At 44.4% G+C, this 21,540-nt stretch overlaps 1 protein-coding gene across 9 annotated transcripts; it reads right to left on the reverse strand.

The window, feature by feature from the left end:
• Positions 1–6,222: 6,222 nt before the first annotated feature.
• On the reverse strand, positions 6,223–19,658 carry TNFRSF18 (TNF receptor superfamily member 18). Of its 9 annotated transcripts, none has more exons than XM_055800612.1 (10): positions 19,422–19,574; positions 16,996–17,058; positions 16,329–16,535; positions 15,529–15,977; positions 12,262–12,560; positions 9,862–9,996; positions 9,280–9,367; positions 8,694–8,782; positions 7,607–7,747; positions 6,223–7,380 (listed from the first exon to the last, which is right to left on the reverse strand). In XM_055800612.1, exons 4-10 carry the CDS (start codon positions 15,693–15,695, stop codon positions 7,205–7,207), a joined length of 1,095 nt encoding a protein of 364 aa, XP_055656587.1. In that variant the 5' UTR covers positions 15,696–15,977; positions 16,329–16,535; positions 16,996–17,058; positions 19,422–19,574; the 3' UTR covers positions 6,223–7,204. The 9 variants fall into 9 exon arrangements, with proteins under 9 accessions (XP_055656587.1, XP_055656590.1, XP_055656591.1 ...); XM_055800615.1 differs by having other exon boundaries at positions 15,529–15,594; positions 15,675–16,535; XM_055800616.1 differs by adding an exon at positions 13,356–15,376 and having other exon boundaries at positions 15,529–16,535; positions 19,422–19,573.
• Between the last annotated feature and the right edge of the window lie 1,882 nt (positions 19,659–21,540).

A 21,540-nucleotide genomic window follows, 5' to 3' on the forward strand; every position in this document is an offset into this window, starting at 1 on the left:
CTAAGACATACCAACCTCCCAACTTTTCTCCTCCTTTTCCACAAAAGACTCACCCGAGCAGGGAGTTGTCTTCAGGCCCATCTTTCTCCTGATGAGATTCATCCATTTGGCCAGTGAAGTATCAGTGGGTATTCAAAAAAAGAAAAATGCTCTGTCAGAAGGGGTTGAATTTGGGTCCTCTTTGGCAAAACACCTACCTACTCTAGGAGTGAAAGACTGATACCTAAGCGCTCAGCCCGCACTGATTTCGGTGTAAATGACATACTGAAATAAGTAGAACTGCTGAGGGGAGGAAGCAGGGCATGGGACTCTGCTTGATGAAGCTAGACAGGCACATCATGCCACTCTGCATCCCAAAACAGTTGGATCTCACTACTACCTTATGACCTGGTTCCCTGGAAGTTACAGCCATGTAAACAGGAGTTAATACCAAGCAGGTCCTTCAAAATGCCACCTTATCTAGGTTCTAGTTTGCAGTCTCACCATTTTTTGCTGGCCAGCAGATGTAGCACACCCTGCACAGTGGATAACCCTGCCTGGGCTCAGGAGAGAGAAAGGTGAATTAGCAGTGGCTGTGCTGAAAGCAGGGGAGATGTCAGGCTCAGCGCACTCATGGATGATATGGCTATTCTATAGTCCAGCATGGCTATGTTTGTTTATCCAGTGTGGAAATTCTTGGCAGAGCTAGAATATTCATGTGCTGAAAATATGTTCCAGCCAGAGAAAATCCTTGATCCTCTGGCTCTCCAGCTACCACCAACCATCCCGGAGAGACCCCAGCAGCATCACTAGGTGACAGTAGCATCCAGTGACAAGAAGAAGATATTTTGAATCCAATCCCAATAAAAAGTAACGAAGATGCAAGAACGAGTAAGACTGGACTGGAAATTGGAAGCCAAGTTTCTTTCAGACCGAGAGGTGAACAAGGATCTGCGCACAAACTGTGCTCCACGGGCTGTGGTTTTGAATGGGCCATTGCAACCAGTGCAGGATCTCGTGATTCTGACCTCAGCTGTACACATATGCTTCAAGCAGAAATCTTTCTCAATTTTCTTAACCATATTTATTACTTCATTCTTATCAGAAAAAGAAACATTGTAAAATACTGTGTGAATACTACAAATAAAACTCTTTTACCTGAACCTAAACGATGTGTAGAAAACAGCATTCAGGTAAGTATCAGTTCGAAGAGCCATTGTCTTCCTTTGAAATGGCAGACACGCTGCAGTTCTTGATGGTGAATAGTCCCTTTTCTATAGCTTTTCTTCCTTGTGCAAATCAAGAAGAAATATTAATCCTGGAAGTTTTCATAAACCAAAAATCATTTCCCAAATACTCAAATTGCTGTCTTCTACCCTCCAGGAAGGACAACCCAAAAACCTCCAGGCTGAATCAAATCTATTCATTTTGATGATTTCAAAATACTTATTTGGATTGTGAACACCTTAGGAATTTTTTCCCTGACCCTACATATGTAGCACTGAAAAGGAAGCATTGCCACAAACCAAACCAACCAAGCACTGAATTTCAAACAGAAGTTCTTAGTTACCTGTAGCTTAATCACCCAGGTAGCATCCATGGTGCAACTGCAAAGTCACCTGAACGAGCTTTGTGTGGCCCTATGTTCTGTCCCAAGTTTTCCTTTATGCGGCTTGCACTGGCCACATGTCAATCAAGAGAACAGGCAACTGATTATACTGGAAAAAAAAATAATTCAACAATATTAGAAGAAAAAAAAAGAAAACTAACAAAGATATGCCTACAAGCACCATAAATTATGAGCCACCTTTCTGATGCTTTTAAGAACTGAACAGCTCTGCCAGGTTGGGCTGAAACTAGGCAGTAAGTTGTAAAGTTATTTGGAAAAAGTTGTGTAACCACACAGTTGCTTAACTTCCCTTTCCTTGGGAAAGGAGGCAAAAAAAAAAAAAAAAATTAAGGACAGGAAGTCCCATGAAAATATTGGTTTACCTTCTTCAGTTTTAGAACACAAGTAATTTTCGGGGAACATGAGCAGACATGGTAGCAGAACAAAACACTGCCTGCTCATATCCTTAGTTGCCTTCTGTTTGAGCAAGACCTCTAGCAGGGGAAAAGCCGTTTCTATACCTCTGGCATTTCTCTTACCCTGTTACTCTTTTGCAGCTAAAAAATGAAGAAATCCCCAGAGCTCATGGGGCCCCCACATACCTGTGATCACTGTTCACGTGTGTGGGTGAATGGCTGTAGGAAAGGGTATTGCCTTGCTCTCCTGACCACTGCCCTGCATTCCCTAAAACTGTGTGGGAAGGTCTTTATCTGATTATGAACAGCAAGCCACTTCTAAATAACAAATATTATTTTAAACAAAGCTTAAAACTTTGTTTTAAGAGCATGACATTTCTTAAACATTTACAACCAGAGAAAATCCAGAACAAGTGTAGATCTCGAAGAATTTTTTCTATTAAACTCTCGGAGAAGGTGCATGAAAACAAGGACAGAAACATAACTCCTCTCCTCCGCTAGGTGCCTTTTCCCTGCCCTAAAATTTTGCCACCTTACCTTTTCATTTTAAAAGTAAAAATTTAGGAATACTGCTCCAGATTAGAAGCACAACATGCTAAATGGTATCAGGGAAATAATAGACGTTGCTCAGAGAAAAGCTGCTAAATTTGGTTCTGACTTCAGAGCTCGGTCCCTGGAGGGTGGCAGGGCTCACTGGAGGGTGGCAGGACCCACGGTGAGCCGAGGTTCTCCCCTGAAGGCCAGGTTCAACCCCCACTAGCCAGTCACTCTCCCTTTCAGGTGCAGGGAAGGGACTCTCGGGCACAGCTCAGCCACCTCAGCTTTTTAAAACACGTTGTGTTAGTAGCCTCCTAAAACTTACCCCTCATGGGTACGCAGCTCAAGAACTTTTTTTACAATGAGCTTCCCCAGTTCATAGAACCCACAGACAGGTTTAAGATATGTGCTGGACAACTCCTAATAAAACAAGGGCTAAGTGTTACCAACTGTCCCACAAAAAATGGCATTTTTTTCCATAAATGTGAAATATACCTTTTAAGCTTCAAGTACACATCATGTAAGACTTACTGTGTCCTCAGTCAAGCCAACATTTGATGTTGTAATTTCCGAACCTGCATAGTTGCCTTTTTGTTAGGACAGTCAAGGAATCTTTTCTTTGTTTTTTAGATATCACCATGTATCGTTTAACTACTACTACTACATTTAACTACTCATGGCAATAACATTAATGAAGCGTTGTATTTCTAAATGTGTTTGATCACTCAGCCTCTAGAAACCTTGGGATATTTTTTAGGGATGTTTTATTTTCTCTTTTGAAATAAGACTCATGCAAAAAATAAAATTGTTACAGACATCGAACGGGATGTAAATGATCTGCGGGAGAAGCCTTTTTTAACCTACAGTCCATATACAGAGATCAAACCGAAATTCAAATCAGACCTTGAAAAACGCCATAAAGTCTGGGATTTGAGCTGAAAATTCAGCCATGACCCGATTCAAATACTGCAGTAATTGCACACTGATTAAATAAATCTGTTGTCCTTTCTGAATGGAAACTTAAATCCAGTGTTTACTTACAAGCTCACTGTTCTCAGCCCATAGCTTTCATTTCCTTTGATGCAAAGAACAGCTTTTTTACAGAAATTCTCCAGGGCTTAAATGATTCACAGTTTGGGTTTTTCCCTCTGAATTGGAGCTTTAAGAAGTCAGGAAATCGGTGGCTTTTCCCATCAACAAGCAGCCGTCAAGTCAGGTGGTTAGGTAAGCAGGAGGTGGAACTGGTCTTGAAGGTTGGCACATAGAAACCCAAAAGGCCGCTGTGCAAATTTCCAGTGAATAACGCAGCTCTGTTCATCGTGTTTCAGTATTAACTGGCAGTGGCGGCGGCCATTCGACACCCACAGCCCAGAAAGTCTTCTACACCTCACCAAGATCTGCTGCATGTTGCCAGAGGCACAGACTTCCACTAGACGCTCAAACCTTTCATTCCCCAAATAGTAATCTCTGCTGAATTTTTTTTTTTTGCCCAAAATGTTGCTGCTTCTCTGTCAGGAATGGAAAAAACGGTCAGTCCCAGCATCCAGCTGCATTGGGAGCAGGTGGCTAAGCAGCTGGTTTAGCCAGTAGCCAGGAATCGGTTTGCCCCTTGCTTAGAAACGGAAAAAAGCACAAGTGCACCACCCTAAAATCTGGTGACAGAAGAATTTGCTTGGGGGTGTGTTGCTGAAATAGCCAGAGTCCCATAAGAGAGGGGAAGTGAACTGGGAAAGGAAAACAAAGTGCACTCCAGGACACTGGGCTAGGATGACTTAAAGAATAAAACCTTACGTTTCCAGTTGGCTTAATTACATCACATAGGCACTTTGTTCAATTTTCAAGTTTATTTTAAAAGGTCACAATCAGAAATCTTGTCGAATACATTAAAAAAAATCAAGAAGGGTCAATACAGAGCCCAGAATAAACACGGCCAACATAGAAGGAGCAGTAAGAAGTGTCTTTATTAGCCAGCGTTTAGACTGATGACTATATTAAACCCTACAGAGAAACTGCTTACAAGGCAGAGGCAGTCTTAGACTTTTTAAAAGTTTTCACATTTAATCCAATCCAATGCTTTTATCTTTCTTTGGCTGAATCTCCAGTTCATCTCAATTAAGAATTTGCACATTTCCCAAAGCAATGGAGGAAAACACTCTCTTTTAAAGTGAATTTCACACAGCGATATCTATGGGGAAAATTATCAGTAACGCAAGAATTAACAGTAAGAGGATCAAAGAAGGCAAAAATACATTGGAAGTACTAATTATGTCTCACATCTTTTTAGGGTTGAGAAGTATCACTGCTCCCCTTCTGCATGAAGGGAAAGCTAAAGAAAAGGGATATCAGTTGCAGTAAACACAGCAACAGAGAAGGTAGAAGATTAAAAGTAGCACTATGGAGGAATACACTACAGTGAACAAGGATAACCGTTTGCATTTCATTTCCCCTTACAATTATTTCACGCAGTTACAAGATTCTATAATGTGCGCACGCGTGCACACACACACACACAAAGAAAGGCAGAAGAGACAGGATAACTCCTCTTGACATAATCACTGAAGAAATGTTCAGCAAGAAAACCATGTCCATGAATCATAACATTAATCCTTCAGCTCTGTTCAAGCTTGCCAAGACCTCCTCCCGAGAAGGCTTCAAGAAAGACCAACTGGAAAGAGCTTAGAGAGAGAGAAAGAGGTCTAGAAACCACAACCTGTGAAGCTGGGTAAGAGCCTAGAGAGACCAAGGAGGTATGATAGCTTATGAATGCTTTAAAAGATGCTGAAAAATCCAAGTTTTTTTCTCATAATCATAATGGATAATATAAATGTTAACTAACAAAATCTCTCTCCTTCTCTGACCTGAAGTCAGTCACTGGACTGGATTGCCCAGAGAGGTCATGAAGCCACCTCTGGGCCAGCTGAGCAGGCAGATCGTTGTCCAGTCTCGCCAAGCCCTGGCGCACAGAGGCTATGTGAGTAGCTTACCCAGGCAATAACCTGTTCCACGTCCCAGGGTTCTCCGTTCACATATCTGTGGAGGCAATAACTTCTGCTCCACAGCTACTGTAATTTCACAGAGGCCTACTGAAAACAGCATGTCATTCAGACTTGGAATAATCAATCCCCTTTGAGTATTTAGTAAGGTGATTAACAGAAATGTCATTATTCTGTTAGGGTTTAATTTAGAAGTCCTGTACTGTTTACATTATCTGTAAGAAATCATGAGGAAGTTGCTGTAATGTGAGATATTTATAACCTTTCATGTGAAGACTGAGTCAAAACTCATTTTTGCCTGGAGCTGATTCAGTCATAAAAGAGCCTACTCCAGGCAGCCTTCATCAGAAGGCATCCAGAGCCTTGAATCTATTATTGCAGTCACATAACACAAAAATAATTACATTAAAAAGACATTCAGGTTTTAACTAGTTGAAGCCACAAGCTAGGTTCATATTTGAAATCACTGTCAATTCACAGCAAGCAACCAGCTCCAGCTAAACCCCTGTCCCTTTAAACTCAGGCAAAACAATTAATTCTAGCCATGTTAGAGCTCTATGAAACTGGAGGAGTACTAATCTAACATTTAAAAAAAGTCCTCCATGGTACAATTTCCAGTAAAGGCAACATCTTTTAGCTGATGATCAAGTCACTGGAGCTATGCTGGTATATACCAGCAGATGCTCTCCTTCTTCTGGGGTGGAGAAAAAAGCATCAAGAACAAATGCAGGGCTTTTCTCTGCTTTCTACTATCTTTTTCTGCCATATAAACCAGGTGAGAAGAAAGCACAAAACCCAAGGATTTTCTCTTGGCAGCATGATCCACATCTGAGCCTTTCAGAAGTCTCCCTTTTGTATTCTAGTACTCCAGGTACCAAGGATTGCTGAGTTACAGAAGAGAAGGAGAGAGATGTTACTCCCTTCTTCCCCTGGTTTCCCTGGAGGGGATGAGAGGGTCACAGAACATGCACAGAAACATGTCTGCAAGCACAAATGATGGGCCGGTGGCACCCACACCGGCACCTCTGTGCACTGAGACCGGCCTAACCAACACCTTCTGTTGGGACTGGAGAGGACGGTATGAATGATGGAGAGCCCTGGCCCTTTGCTGCGCAACAAAGAGGGCAATTTGGCAGGAGTGAGAAGTCCTGTCTGCTCAGCAGCAGGTAGGGTGGCTAGGCACAATGCCTCATCCCCTTAATGAGCGTGAGGACACATCCTGGGAACACGATAGCTTGTGGAAGCTGTGAGAGCCCTACCGGTACCTCTGCCTTTCCCATGCACCAAAAGGATGACAGTGGGATGCCATCCTTCACCACAGAGACGTGCAGCAGATGCAGAGGGGAATAATGACAGGAAGGGTCCCTGGTCCCAAACACAGTTGAAAAGAGCATCAGTGAGGAAAAAAAAGAGAGAGAGACAGGAAAAAAAGGTCAGGAAACTTGCAATAGTGCCAGACAGCTGAACCAAATGTCAGCCAGACTTGGTACATTTTCTTTTTCTAAATGTTAAGTTTGTTGAGAAGAAACAAAGCGAAACTCCCCCCAAACCCATCCCTTGTTGCTACGTCTGTAACGATGCTTTATGCATCCAGCCCCTCCCTTCTGGTTTTTTTTGAAAAGCTGAGCTCAGCTCCCCGGCTCTGACAGCACATTGCAATTTATCTGTTTTCATTGTTGGCTCTGAGGGTGGGAGTAGCAAGGCTTTTCTTCTGGTGTTTTGTCTCCGTGTTCTTCTTCTGGAAACTGGCAGCTGTAAGTCTCTTCTCCAAGGTGTGACAGTTCTGGAGCCCCCGGCAGCCTAGGGAAGTTATGTTCCAGATCTGCAGTGAGAATAAGCAAAAGCACTGCACATACAAAAGGTCTTCACACATGTCAGCTGCCCATTACCTTTACCAACACAGCCTCTCTCTGAGGAAAGGACAAAGAAACTAACTCACGTGCCCAAAATCACAGAGTAAATCCATACTGACTCAATTTATTCAACTTAATTTATTCCATTCTGACTCTGAATCAATGGACACACTGCTCACCACTGAAAAGCTGCACAGAAGTCCACAAAGGTGCACTTACCGTCAGCCATGTGGTATTTTTCTTTCTTCAGTGACCATATGCAGAAATGCAAGAAGAAGGTCAGCAAGATGAGAACAAATACAGCCACTGCGGTAAGGATAGCCAGGATGGTGGTATAGAGAGAGTCAGTTGTAACAGGAGCTGCAATTAAATATATTTAATAAAGATTAAGAAATCATGTGCCTAGCCTATTGTTAAAGGGAAGGCAGTTCTTCCAAGGAAATTTAGAAATTCATTTCCTCTTTCTGTTGAAAACAATTTTACAAGGAAAAAACCAAACACTGCAGGTATTAACAATAAACCGGAGAAGCTCCAAGTCAAGGGTGCAGTAGGTCACTGTCTGCGGTAAGAAACATTCATGCTAAAAACCCACATGCCTGATCCCTTCGTTGTTCAGCGCCTGTCTCTCTTGCAGCTGTCACTTGTTCTATCTGCTCTGTTTTGGCTTTTGCTTTTTTTGGGGCATTTGGTTTCGATGTTTCCCTGATTAGCACTACAGCATGCCAAGTTTTCACACTTGTGTCTGCCTCATGAAAGTTGAAAGTAGCACCTTTCAGCAATTTGTCTCAGCAGAACTAGTAATTTCTCTGAATGAAGGGCCCAGACCTGAAAGGCACCAACACATCGCAGGGACAAGGGTGGGGGGGAAAGCAGGAGCAGTGCAGCTTGCTGTTTTCAAGCTACTCAGTACCTGCAAAGCCTGTACCCATTTATTCCTATATAATTTGATCTATGATAGGATGTGAGATTTCAGTTATGGGTGTTGACTCAACCAATACTTGCAAGGGAACTGGATGACTAACTAAGTTATTGCCTTCCTAAGAAAATCTAGCAAAACAGCAAGAGCAGTTCAATGGAAAACTCGTAATTTGCCAAATAAGCATGCTCTATTCATTTTCTTCATTAGTGACAGTGCTTTAATGGTGGAATCTTTGCCCCAGTCAACAATTCTACATATATTAATATTGCAAGAAACACAACAGTAATTTTCAAAGCAAATTTTCATGATAGCAAGCTCTGGGTGATAACTATGCAGCAAGTCACCAAGAAGCGTAGAGAAAAGAAACAAATCATTGTGAGAAGGTACCTTGCTCCAGATCTTTAGCAGGGAAACCACATATTGCATTATGTGTACTGTTGCCTTGCTTGATTGTTAGAAATCCAGAACTTTCACAACTAAAAGAAGAATAAGAGTCACATTTAGAAGGTCCCTGCCTTTCCCTTCATTCGTCTCCAGCCTCTCTTGGCTCCCTTTCTTCCTTTCCTCCACTCCTCCCACAACCTGATTCCTTTTTTTCCCCTTTTTATAGCAGTGCATGTAAAGTTATGGCTGTTCCCGAACAAGATAACACACATCACAACTGTTTATGTGCACAATTTTTTTAGTTTCTTTGTTTCAAGTGATGTTCATATTTGGAATTATTTTGCATCAGTTTGAGCTGAACTTGGAAGGAAGTTGAACACACAGCAGTTCGTCTTAAGTGCCGCTTTTAGTATTTATAAAGCCAGAGGAGGAAGAAATATCATCTAGTGCTGAATTTAAAAAACCTCATCATTTAATCTCATTGGTGATCTTGTCTTTGAATCAATTTTATTTTCTAATTTAAGTACTAATCATTTGAGAATTTTATCACACATATTTCCAAAGAAGAAAAGTATCAATAAATACATACTCAGTCCAGTTACGGCACCAGCCATTCTTAACATTGGAATAGGTTCCTATCTCACATGGTTTACATTTGAATGTGAAGTCTAAAATGCCTACAAGAAAAGAGAACATGATATTATCAGTCAGTGCCTTTACTGAAAGATGTGGATACAACAGATTAGAGCACGATGCATTCCCTCTACACTCTTTCTGCATTATGAATCACCCCCCTGGAGAAATACATGAGCAGTTCTTGCCACCCTCGGGTTTTGGGAAATGTATGGGAAAACCCCTTACAGAAGAGGTACGGAACAGTCTGATCTGACAGCAGAGGGTTTGAAGTTAAGAGGCAACACAGAATAAAAGTCTTCCACTGACAGTTCTAGCAGCTTGGAAGAAAAGTAATACCGAAAGTCTAAGCATAAAAGTGAAAGTCTCAGAATTTAGGAAGGGAAGAGTTTTAGTCACAGAGATGACAGTATAAAAGCCATTTCTCTCTGCATCATGAGCCTTCCCAAAAGTAGGTTGTAGCAAGTGATGGAAATTGCTGCTCAGCCAGCCACTTATACTGAGCCCTGTTTAGCGCCACTGGCGTTTCTTTAGTTACCGAGCTTAACCAGCTCCTCGCCCTCTGCGCATTCAGGAAGTTTTTTGCAGTAGAGACATGTGTTATCGATACAGCTGTATCCCTGACGACATCTGCAGTCATGGTCCTCAATATTTTGGCATATGCTGTTGTCTCCTGCCAAAAAGGAAGAAGTTAGACTTGCCTTTGTCATGGAGGACGGAAAACAACTTAACCATTTGTCTTACTGGCTGATACAGGTGAAATTACAGGTTCCTTACTGTACTGTGGTGGAAAAAATGGACACCAGCAAGATATCACTCCCATGCATACTGGATAAAGTTTAGAGTACTCAAATTCAGCACCACTCAGATTTTTACACCATGGTTATCTGAGCACTGCATGACTTACCACTGTAACCCCTCTCTCTTATCTGGAATACCAGCGCAGGTCGTGGCAGACAGAAGCAAGGCAGCAGGTTTGCTTGACTACATTGTGCAGATGTAGACATTGTGGGGTGAGGAGGGCACTGCCAGTGTCCCAGGGAAGCACTACACATTAACAGGCCGCCCAGTCAGCCCTCAAGACACTGCCAGCACCCTTCTCAGTTAGGCTCAGCCAAGTTAGACGAGGGATGCCCAAAAGACCCTTGGCCAGTGAAGCCAGAGCTCCTTTTCCATGCCTTTCCTAACAACAGCAGCTGCTTCCTACACTGCTGGCAGAAGTGGGTCTAAATCCAAGCCATAAAACCAGCAACCCTTCCTGCCCTCTGTCCTTCTATTTCTAGAGGAAATCTGCTGTGAACTTTGCTTGCACTCAAAAAATATCACCTCTAATTCTGACAGGCTCCTGGGTTCATGAAAGCAAAGGATTGATCATATATACTGATCCCATCAGTAAACAGTATCAAGCAGTCCTTCGGGCAGTTGGAGACCAGTTAGAGGAAAAGTGCTGTTCAACCAGGAAGCCGTATAACCTTAAAGGAAAAAAAAATACAGAGGGAAATGCTGGCTAGTTTGATAGCATGCTTAAAAACCCACAGTGAGCAGCAAAGATCAAGCAAAGATTATTTCCTGAGGTTGGTGATGGAACGTACAGGGCCACCAGGGCACTGCCCACATCTTCCTCTGCCCACTGGCCTCCTCTTACTGGCCTTCAAAGCTTAATGAAGACTGGCAGCTTGGGGATGCTTCCTTTGGTGTATGACCAGCGGGTGATTCTGGAGTTGATCCCACTAAGCAATGACTCTCCTACCTCACGCCGAATGACTTTATCTCAGTGGGAAGGGAAATACCTTGGGATCTCCACACTACTGAAGACTCTACAGCTCTTCACCTATGGCTCATTCCCACAAATCCCGTGTGCCTGCTCACTCCTTCCACAGGAAGCTCAGTGTCCTTGCTGTCAGTTGAGGCAGATATATTCAAGCTACGATTAGATGGGAGGCTGACTCCGATCTAGGCACCCATGAAAGATGTAACTTCCCAGCTAAAGCTGTTGCTAGCCTGTGGGACACCACCACGACCACACCAGCCAGACAAGTCTTCCAGCAACTCTGTTTTGGGACAAGCACGGAAGGAAGGTGCGTTCCTTGCTGTAGGTCACACAAACAGTTGCATATTCCTTGCTGTTCAGCTCTGGCTACTGTCACAGACAATACTAAATTAGGAAGAATAGTATGATTGCTCCTGGGACCATGGAAGAGGCCCTCAGAATCACCTGTTCTTGGGCTGAAGCCCAAGAAGCACAGAAATGTTACCCAGTAAGTCCTGCGGCTAGCCTGTTCTACCTCTCATGCCTTAATTTGACTTAAAATTACAGGCAAGTGAGAATCCATTACCATCTCCCCACCATCCCAAGACCAGGCAAGGGCACAGGTTAGACCAGGCTGTTGAAACTAATGATCACCTGAGACCTTGCCTGTGCATCTACTTGTGGGCCAAGCACAGGTCAGCAGAATGGAGGGATTGAAGTGGGATTGCTTCCCACTCTTCAGGACCACAAATTGCGGAGGACAGCCTTACAGAGAGCATCAAGCCCCATATTTCCTCTGAGGCCTGAATGGCACAGACCAAGTTTGAAACCATGTTTGAATGGAGCAAGGGCTCAGAATCAGTGTTAAGCAAACGCTTTCTTTCCTTGCAAGCAAGACCAACCCACAGAAACTTAGCTTTTGCTTTCCCTTTCCCACTACAGGATAACAAGTGTAAGCACATAACAATTCTGAAACATCAGTCTACTCAGAAGTTTATAGCTAAGGCACATCATGAATTTAGGGGGCAGGAAGGAAGCCCTTGCTGCTTTGTTTTGCATATAGAGTTACTCAAGATACATTTACATACGCACACACACACACACTGCCTGTTCCCCATGCTCAGTTACCCTGGTTGACATAGAACAATGTTGACAATCAGAAAGACAACAGGCACATCATTCCCTTACCTTTACTTGAGCTACATTTGGGGCAGCATTTCTTTTCATATTTATTGATTATTCTCAGTTCACCATCCTGGCATGGTGTTGCCAGAGTTTGCTGTGTCCATTGCCATAGGCACACCACCAGCAGCAAGCAAGCTCGGATCTTGATGTGACTGACTTCACTTGTCTGTTCAGTCATGTCTTGAGCTATACAACCCCCAAAGCACACTAGGGGGCTTGTATCAGGACTTCCCTGCAAAAGTACTCTTTCCCCTGATGCTGTGGAAGGCGCTGTGCTTTTTGTGGCTGCACTCTTCCTGTTCCTTTAGGGGGCGGGGAAAAGATTTTATTTTACGTCATTAGTTTCTTAAAAAAGCAGGGCTAAGCAACCGCACAACTGTGACTCCATTAAGAGAGCAGCAGGTTAAAAGCAAGATGTAGCATCACATAAGTTTATTTTCAAGGGGTTTTGCAAGTTGTTATACAACTAAAAATTAATGCAATGCAAATTAGTGTGTGAAATTCAGTGCTCTCAGACTACTTTATTCTGACTTAGATATCCTAACGAATGTAGAAACTTGCAAGGATTTAAATATCAGATTGCAATGTATAGTCAGTCCATCCATCAGACATTTTGATTCTGTTAATTGTTTTCAACTGCCTTCACTCTGGATCAGAGGACTCTTGAATTATTTTCCAGAGCCAATGTAACTCCTGGATACCACGAAACCAAGAAAACAAATACTGGCTTCCCCATAGGCTGCAAGATCAGCCCTGGGACCAAAACTGAAAATAGCTGCAATGGGCTCTTCAGAGACACATACAGCTGCTCTGACCACTCCACCCTTGGGATTTAGACAACAAGACAGCTGCTCAGCAAAACTGTACATAGGCACAGACATGTTGCCTGTAATCATCACCCGCTGCTGGGTTTCAATTCCAAAATGTGTTGCCTTATACAAACACGTATGGAAACACCCATCTCTGCTTTATGCGTAGACAGCTTGCTTTCCCCCTCCTCCCCTTCTACTTCCACTATACCCTAGGGTTTACTTCTACCCCTGTAGCTTGCGGTTGCTTTTATGTGTGCACAGTGATGACAGTATTTAAAATCTGACCTCATTCCCAACTGAACGGATGAATTCCGATGCAGAAGGAATTTTAAAGGGATTCTTTCCCACGCTGCCTGTGATGACGAACAGGTCAAGGCAAGGGCGAGTCAGACCTGTGAGAAGACCTGTCTCTAGAAAACGCCATGCCTACAGCATTTGACACTTGCCCTGTTACTTCCTTAGTTTAAAACACAGCCAAAGAAGCCTGAATAAACTTCCCAGACATCATCGCTCTTCCTTCAGTGTGTTCTATGCTTTCTTCCTGAAGATAAATCTATGGATCTCAAAGAGTAGGTCAGTCAACGCACTCTTCACTTAGTCTTTGGTCTGTTCAGGGATCTGCTTGTGTTCCTGTCATGGACTGGAAGCAATCAGATTAGTTTGGTACACAACAGAGCCTTCTGGTTTTAAAAATATATGCCACAAAGCTGCTCGTAGTCTTAAATGTGCTTGGTGAACCCATTCTATTAAAAGATGACATCCAAACTAGCTGCAAGTGGGCAAAAGACACCTCTCTGCTGTCAGTTTTTCCCACATAATTAATGCCCCTAGAAGGCCAGCTGTTATGGTTCGGAAAATAAAAGCCTCTTACTTTGTACTTCTGCTGTACAGGAGATCCCCTCCTCTTCCCACACAGCATGGCTCCTCACACTTCTCAGAGCCTGCACCACTCACGCTACAGTGGAAACAGAGACTCATGGCCAGCTCAGCTGCTGCCCAGCTTACCAGGACTTTTTACGAGGATGTGTAGCGATAGAACAAGGGGTAATGGTTTTAAGACGAAATAGAACCGATTTAGATTAGATATTAGGAATAAATTCTTCACTCTGAGGGTGGTGAGGCACTGGCCCAGGCTGCCCAGAGCAGCTGTGGGTGCCCCATCCCTGGCAGTGCCCAAGGTCTGGCTGGACGGGGCTGGGAGCAGCCCGGGCTGGGGGAAGGTGTCCCTGCCCAGAGCAGGAGGTTGGAACCGGATGATCTTTGAGGTCCCTTCCAAACCAAACTATTCTATGATTCTATGATCTGGCCATAGAGAGTCCTGGACACCACGGTTCTTGGGTTCAGTCACCCAAGTCAGGATTCCTTTCACCAGCAATTCCAATCAGCATAACCATGATGCTGTGGGCAGCACAGGGACGGTTTACAGCTACTGGTCAGGGTGCTGCCCTTGGACAGAAAACACGGTGCACTCAGCAGCATACAAAACTTTCTCACCCTCTTCAGAACTCTGCAGTCTTACACTGAAAGACAAGTTATTAGGCAAAGCACTTCAATGCTGCAGCAACATGCTCTGCAGACCTTACCTCCTCCATATTCTTCAGAAGTACAGCAGTAGCAATAGACTAGACCATGGCTCTCAGAAAAGACAAGGACAGTGCAAATGTTCCAGATGGAGGAAATAGCCTTTCCCCATCAAGCTCAAAGACAGGTATTAATAATTAGCACTGCCTAAATACCAAATACAAACATTAATCAGACTTTTGCTGAGCATCATGAACACAGCAATAGAGAAGGGACCTCCAAAGGTCATATTGAGACAACTGGCAGGAGGTACACAAGGGATCACCAAGCCTGGCAAAGGTGGCAGGCAGGCAGGCAGTTAGCATATGTGTTATCTGATACCTGGTGTTTATCAGAACAGGAACTAATAGTTTCTTTCCTTCTATCTTTTTTGAATGTTGTTTTTTCCTGAATTGGTTCTACATGTTTTCATTCTTGTTCAAGCATTACAGTCGTGCACAGATACTACCCAGATGATGGAACATTTACAGTTAGATCACAGACAATAGCTGTACATGCCAAGTCTAAAGCTCTAGAGTCAGCAGTGACCTTTCAGAGACAACCTGACTATCTGGCTTTAAAATCTTTGGGGGTTTTCTAAAGCTAAGCTTGCCTGTCTCTGATGTACAGTAGTGACATTTCATCTGTCAATCCCTTTCTCACTCAGTTCTGTATGTGATGTATGTCAGTACTGCTAGGCTTCATGCTGCTGCCTGATCCAGTAGGGTTCCCAGCTCTCTCTGCACCTATTGATAGAACAAATGCCTATTTCACTCATCTATAAGCAGCAGTTCTCACCTCACCACCACCTGACTGCATGGTGGTTTTATTCAGCAGCAGCTACAGGATTAACTAGACAATATTTAATTAAGACATTTCAGAAATCAGGAATCCTTACCATCTTTTATTTTCACACACAAGCAGAGGTTCCATGGCCTGCAGAGCTCCTTTTGATTCATGTGACCTGTGGTCAAAATGATAAGCCCAAGAGTTAAAAGGCCATTGGAAGCAATGTGGTCTTTGGGGTTGTCTGAGCACACATACCATGAAGTGCCTTCTTTGCATGAAACACAAAGGCAGAGCAGGGTCTTGAACAAGCAAAGAGAAGCAGATGGTGGCCGAGATGTTCAGCAACACCTCAGGGTTCAGAGTTTAGTTGCCACTAAAAAGGAGCATCCAAATGCTGCTGCTACTGTCCCTTTGAAGAGAGACTCTGCAAAGGCTCGTGCCGGTGTTTGAACCAAAGGGTCTCTTGTGTGCCAGGCTCTAGTTCCCATTCTTGAATGAAGAGGTCTTAATGTTTTATGACTGTGTCCAAGAAACAAACCTCAGTTCAGAGTGCGGGGCCTCAATTTATCTGAGGAAGACAAGTTTCATCTCCTTCCTTCAGCGAAGGAAGGGAGGCACAAAAACACACGGCAAAAGACCCCAAAGGCAATGGCTGGCTTCCTCCCCTGACCTCCACAGAAGGACTCTCTTCCAGCCATGCCTGCCCACACCTGTACATCTCTCAGGGCAAATTAAGGCTGAGACGTAAATGCACACTGTGATGGAACAGAAGAAAAGATGTTACAGATCTCCTAATCCTTTCTTCCTCCCCTGTGCTACCATGACCTGGACATATAACATGAGGAGGAGTGCTCAGGGATGAGATCTGAAGGAAGAACCAGTAGATTCCTCCACCCAACTGAAACGCACCAATGTGGCAGCTCTTACCTCTCTCCTCAGGGCACACGTTCTTAAGACTATTTACAGAACTGGCTGCAAATCCTACTTTTGCCCATCATAAGGATATCCAGCCATGAGCTGAACGTCCCACACATCGCCAGGTGCCTCATTTTACAGTTTCCTTTTTGCCTGGGGCCACTGGAGCCGCCAGTTTTCTGAACTGTCCGAATGACTAACCTTTTGGAAAGAACAAAGAAAAATAAAACAAAAGATTGCAACCACTTCTCAACCACATAGTTAGTTCTTGCAAGTCCAGTGCCTTTATTGACACTCCTTGGACTTCACGTCATCAAGAGTATCGTTACTACAGAGAGTGTCTGGTTTCCTGACATGGAGATTTTTCTGATTACCCATAATGGGTGACCACAGAAGCCTTGAAGTTCTTCTACAAGTGAAGAGGTTCTTCACATGAAATCTACGTAATTTCTGAATGACTATTTCTATTTGTTAGACCAATGTATAAATTGCCTTGTAAGCTCCATCTTTTAAGTTGCTTTCATCCCACTGTAGAAAAGTCCACTGCTAGCTACAGGATTCTCATTCTGTCATACAGAACTTGTCTATGCTCTCGGGAAACAACTATCAGTCGGTCTTTAAGATCCCTTTACTGTGCCGTGATAGCTGTAAGAAATGTTACCTGCACAAGGCGAAGTGACTTGCCACACCAGGGAACCCGTGGTAGAACAGCAGTTTTAATGGGCTGCGAAAAGTGCAGAGAAACAGTCAGCGCAGGGGGTCAGGTCAGCACTGCAGCAAGGACGTGGTGGGGCTGGCAGCAGAGGGGGCACAGGGACATCGACTCCCCGGGAGGATACCACACAAGCAGTGACAGCTCACACAGTACTGTCCAAAGACTGGGGTAACCAAAAAGCTTAAGGACAAATAACCTGAAACTGTAAGTCAAAACTGTTGCATTCCTTTCAGTTCTGCTGCCCTCCAGGTTCAGCCTGGAGATTTTGCAGTGACTAGGACTGGCTGCCCGAGGGGTTTCCAGACGTTGGGGTATTTGCGTGCCTGCCCTCTTTTGGCACACAGGGAGAACCGCTGCCCTGCACACCTGCCCCGGGTGAGGCTGGGGGCACAGGGGGCAACAGGGCAGAAGCACAGGTGATCCACAGAGTGCCACACGTGGGCTCCTGCGGCAAGTTTAATTCTCACCCCGAAACATTTAGGGCTTTGCGGAGACCCCTGGGTCCTTCCTTCCAGCAGTGCCCAGGCCCCTGCGGCACGCACCCGCCAGAGCCACTGCCTCAGCCAACGGAACGAGGCTCCTGGTCACCTCTCGGGGCTGTCCACACAGCCTGGTCGCCAACAGCAGTGACTCCTTGCACGCTATCCCAGCGGTGCAGAGGCCAGGTAGCAACTTAACTGACATTTATAGAGGGAAACCAAATCAGGCAGAGGCAAAAACCCCCAAGTTCCCAACGCTACCACACTGAGTACTTCCTTTCCAGCTCAGCAGCTGGCACAGCGCGCATCAGCGGATGTGACCTTTCTCAAGTGTCTCATGGCAAACCTGAATCACTTTGATGCACTTCTCAGTCACAGGAGAAGGTGAAGAGAAAATGCAGGAGATAAAGGATCTGGCGTAGCCACAGCAGCAGAAACTTGTCATATATTCACAGGGAGGGAAAAAAAAAAAAAAGGAGGAAGTGAACATAAAAAGCATAAACTTAACGAATCTGTGGTTTTGGTGTTGGGTCTTTTTTAATTATAACTACTGAAACATGAAATACATGTTAAGTGCCAAACCTGCAGTCTGAAAGGAGCATTCAAGAACTGCAAAACTCTGCTCATTTACCCAATTTTTCCCCAACAACTCTCTCAAACACCATCTATTCTTGTCTTAATCCTTCTCCAAAACTGAATGCAGCAAAGCAGTGAGCAAAACAAACTTCCATGTTAAACACACAGACCTGTTAAAACTCCAGGCAGCCCTATGTGATAGATGTTCTCACATGCAAGAGAGAAAAAGTTTTAATAGAAAGCCCAAAGACAAGAGGGATTAGTGTTTTGGTTGGTTTTCTTGCTGTTTTTTTGTAGACCTAACCTCTGCCTGCAGCTAATTACAACCAGTGCAAGGGGCTGGCCGTGTGGCCTGTAACTCACGGCTGAAGTGAAATTATTCTTAAAAAAATGGCATTATTCTCACCCATAAACACAAACTTATGGGAATTATTAGTCAGTTTCATAGACGGTTCTTAAAACAATCAAGAGGCCAAATTTTAGTGACAACAGTTACACAGAAAGTTTGGTGTCTGCTTAAGTAACTTCCCGAATCAGGGCCCTATGGCAGCCAAGATGCATTTAATTTACAAATCATATAGGTTTAACTAAGTACTCTGACTGCCAATGCAGTTCACACTAAACCCAGTTAGCACTGGTTTGCAAGAAGAACCAACACCTCAGTTTACTGCATTACGCCGGAAAAAGTTTCCAGTACAGCCCTTTATTTATCTTCATTTGCTTAGATGAAGCCGCACAGCGCAGCCTGAGCGTCTCCAGCGCCTGGACGAGGGGAAACCGGAATGGCTGAACAGCAGGGACTTTGCTCTTGACACAGGCCCCTGCCTCTGAGGAGGGAAAGTTTCATTTCTGACACGTAGGAAGACAACCGTGGGCAGAAGGCAGCGCCAATTTGTTAAAGATTCTCTGCCTATTTTTAAACTACTTTCTGCCATGGTAGGGAAGACTGGAACAAAAAATCTAAGCAAGTTTTTCACAGAAAAGTGACAAGACTGAAGACGGCAATTAAAAATATTTGTTATTTCTCTATTCAGAGTGAAATATCTACATTAGTTTGTTTAAACCGGCAATCTACCAACACCCCAAAAAATACCGGACCATAAATGCCTCCACTCCTATCAAATGTTATTATGATTTAACTCTTCTGATAGCATGGGACGTCTTGGCACAGTGCTTGGACACAGCTCTGCACAGCCCTGCCAGCACAGACAGGCTCTTGGGCGGGCGCAAGCACCGAAGCCAGCAGCCACAGCGTCTCCAATTTTCCAAATGCTGACGAGCAACCACAACCGGCCCTCAGCACCCTCAGCACCCTACCTCTGCCATGCACTTCCCGGGCCAGCACCAGCTCTCTCCTCAGCCAGGGAGAAGCTGCGCCCTCACCTGCGGGAAGCCTGATGGGGGGCTGAAGGAAAGCACTAGAACACGCTGCACCCCGGCACCTTCCTGTGCAGCTGCTCTAGAGGGCGGAAAACAAGTAAGATTCGTGGAAACAGCTGATGAGCCCACACCAGAGGAGCTCTGCTGCCACAGCAGCACTTCTGTCCAGCCAGCAGCTCCTCGGTTCCCGCGGGCTGTGTTCTCACCGTACCGCCCGCAGCCCCGCACAGCTCCCCAGTTATCTGCGCCTTGCTCCGTTACATGGAAATGCGGCACTTGCTGCGCTGCCGCTGGAGCACGGCCTATGAACTCGGTAAGCGTCGTTTCTGAGAACGCGTTGGGTGTTCCCTGGAACGTGCTCCTCCGCTCCGTCCGTCGCGATTCGCCATCCAACCCCCTGCAAGATGACAGCACCTAGGCCACAGCACACTTGCGAAGACCTCTACACCCACGACAGGGGCTCCATGTTTTTGAAGGGGCTGAGCCTTATCACCTCGAATGCCCTGGCAACTCTCAGGTCAGAACTGCTGCCAGGCCAGATTTACAGAGAACACCACGACACAGCTTCCGCGAGTCGCACAGAAAGCCAGGGCAAGGCAGAACGCAAACTCAGCGCCTGCTGAGCTGACCATTTGGAGATCCTGCTTTTGAATAACTTTTTGCTCATTTGTACTCTCCAGTCACACACATCACGCACGTGCATCTAGCTGCTACCACAATTTATTTCAGAAAGACACTATCACACTTTGTGTATAATACAAATGTTTATATACATTGTATATGCTCTTCAAAATAGGAAATAACTGCCAAGTACACCATATGTATAACATATAAGAAAACATATGTTTAAAAACATGTTTCTAAACACCAGTTGTATTCTTGAATACATTTCCTATTGCATATTTTGGCATATGCTTTGGTACTGTGTAAATAAAATACTTATTTCTAATGAGTTATCTACTAAGGAGTTAATAGTTCAAGTAAAAAACACTTCCGTATTATATAACTTTCAAGTTTACTTCTTCTTGAACTTTTAAGCTGAGGTATGTAAATCACACCAAAATTTGCTCACAATAACGCTTCAGGTTACTCTCAGAGACTTTAGATTTTGAACTTGCTACCTAAAATTTGAATGCTTTCCAAAACTGCAGCCCGATTAACTTGTGGAAAAACATTACAGAAGTAAAGTTCATCTCATACAGCGTACAGGCAAAGAACCAGGTACTTTAACTGCACAGAGACCGAATCAACAACACTTGCTCAGTTCTGAATGCAGGTTGCACTGACAGCACGCAGGCACAAGGTGATCATCCAGATGAATGGTCGGAGCACTGCTACGTGATCTTTGCACGTCTTTGCTCAAATGCAACCCTTGAAGGCCTGGCCAGTAGGCACTGTGTTAGGAGTTCAGCTCTTGCTTCTTATCAACAGAGAACAGCTAAGGAGTTACTCTTCCCTGAACCATCACAAAAGTATCGTTCATCAGCAGAAAAACTCCAAGTGTCCACGTATGTGCTCCTAAGCCTAAGACATAAACAGACTTTCCCCAGATCCAGAGCACTGCCTGGAACCAAACTTGCCTGTGGGTTTCTCTCTACAGCCACTGCAAGCAATCAAGCCCCACAGAAATGATTTAAGCTAAACAATTTTACTGTGGAGATGTGCAAGTCTGACTGAAGCATCAGCCTTGCTGATGACAGACAAGCCCGGCTACTCAGCACAATGGGGTGTCCACCGCGAGGAAGCACACAGCGTGTCAGTTGCCCAGGGCTTATAGATAAAACATCAGTTATACATGGCAACTTCTGAAGTTTACAGTGCAGACAAGTGGGACCCTACCTTTCCTCCTATTTTCAACTACAGTTTCTACTAATAATATTCTAATCAGAAATTACCATTGTGTTTGCCTTCTGGCAGTCCACATATTCTACCTTCCACACACAGAGTAAGATCTTCAGGGATATAACCAAACACTCAGAGATCTGGAGCTACCTGGTGATCGTGAGTAATTCCACTTGTTGGCCTGACAATGGGGATGCTGCTCAGTGTGTTAACA

This window comes from Falco peregrinus, chromosome 3 (genome assembly GCF_023634155.1).
Source record: "Falco peregrinus isolate bFalPer1 chromosome 3, bFalPer1.pri, whole genome shotgun sequence".
Taxonomy (NCBI): domain Eukaryota; kingdom Metazoa; phylum Chordata; class Aves; order Falconiformes; family Falconidae; genus Falco; species Falco peregrinus.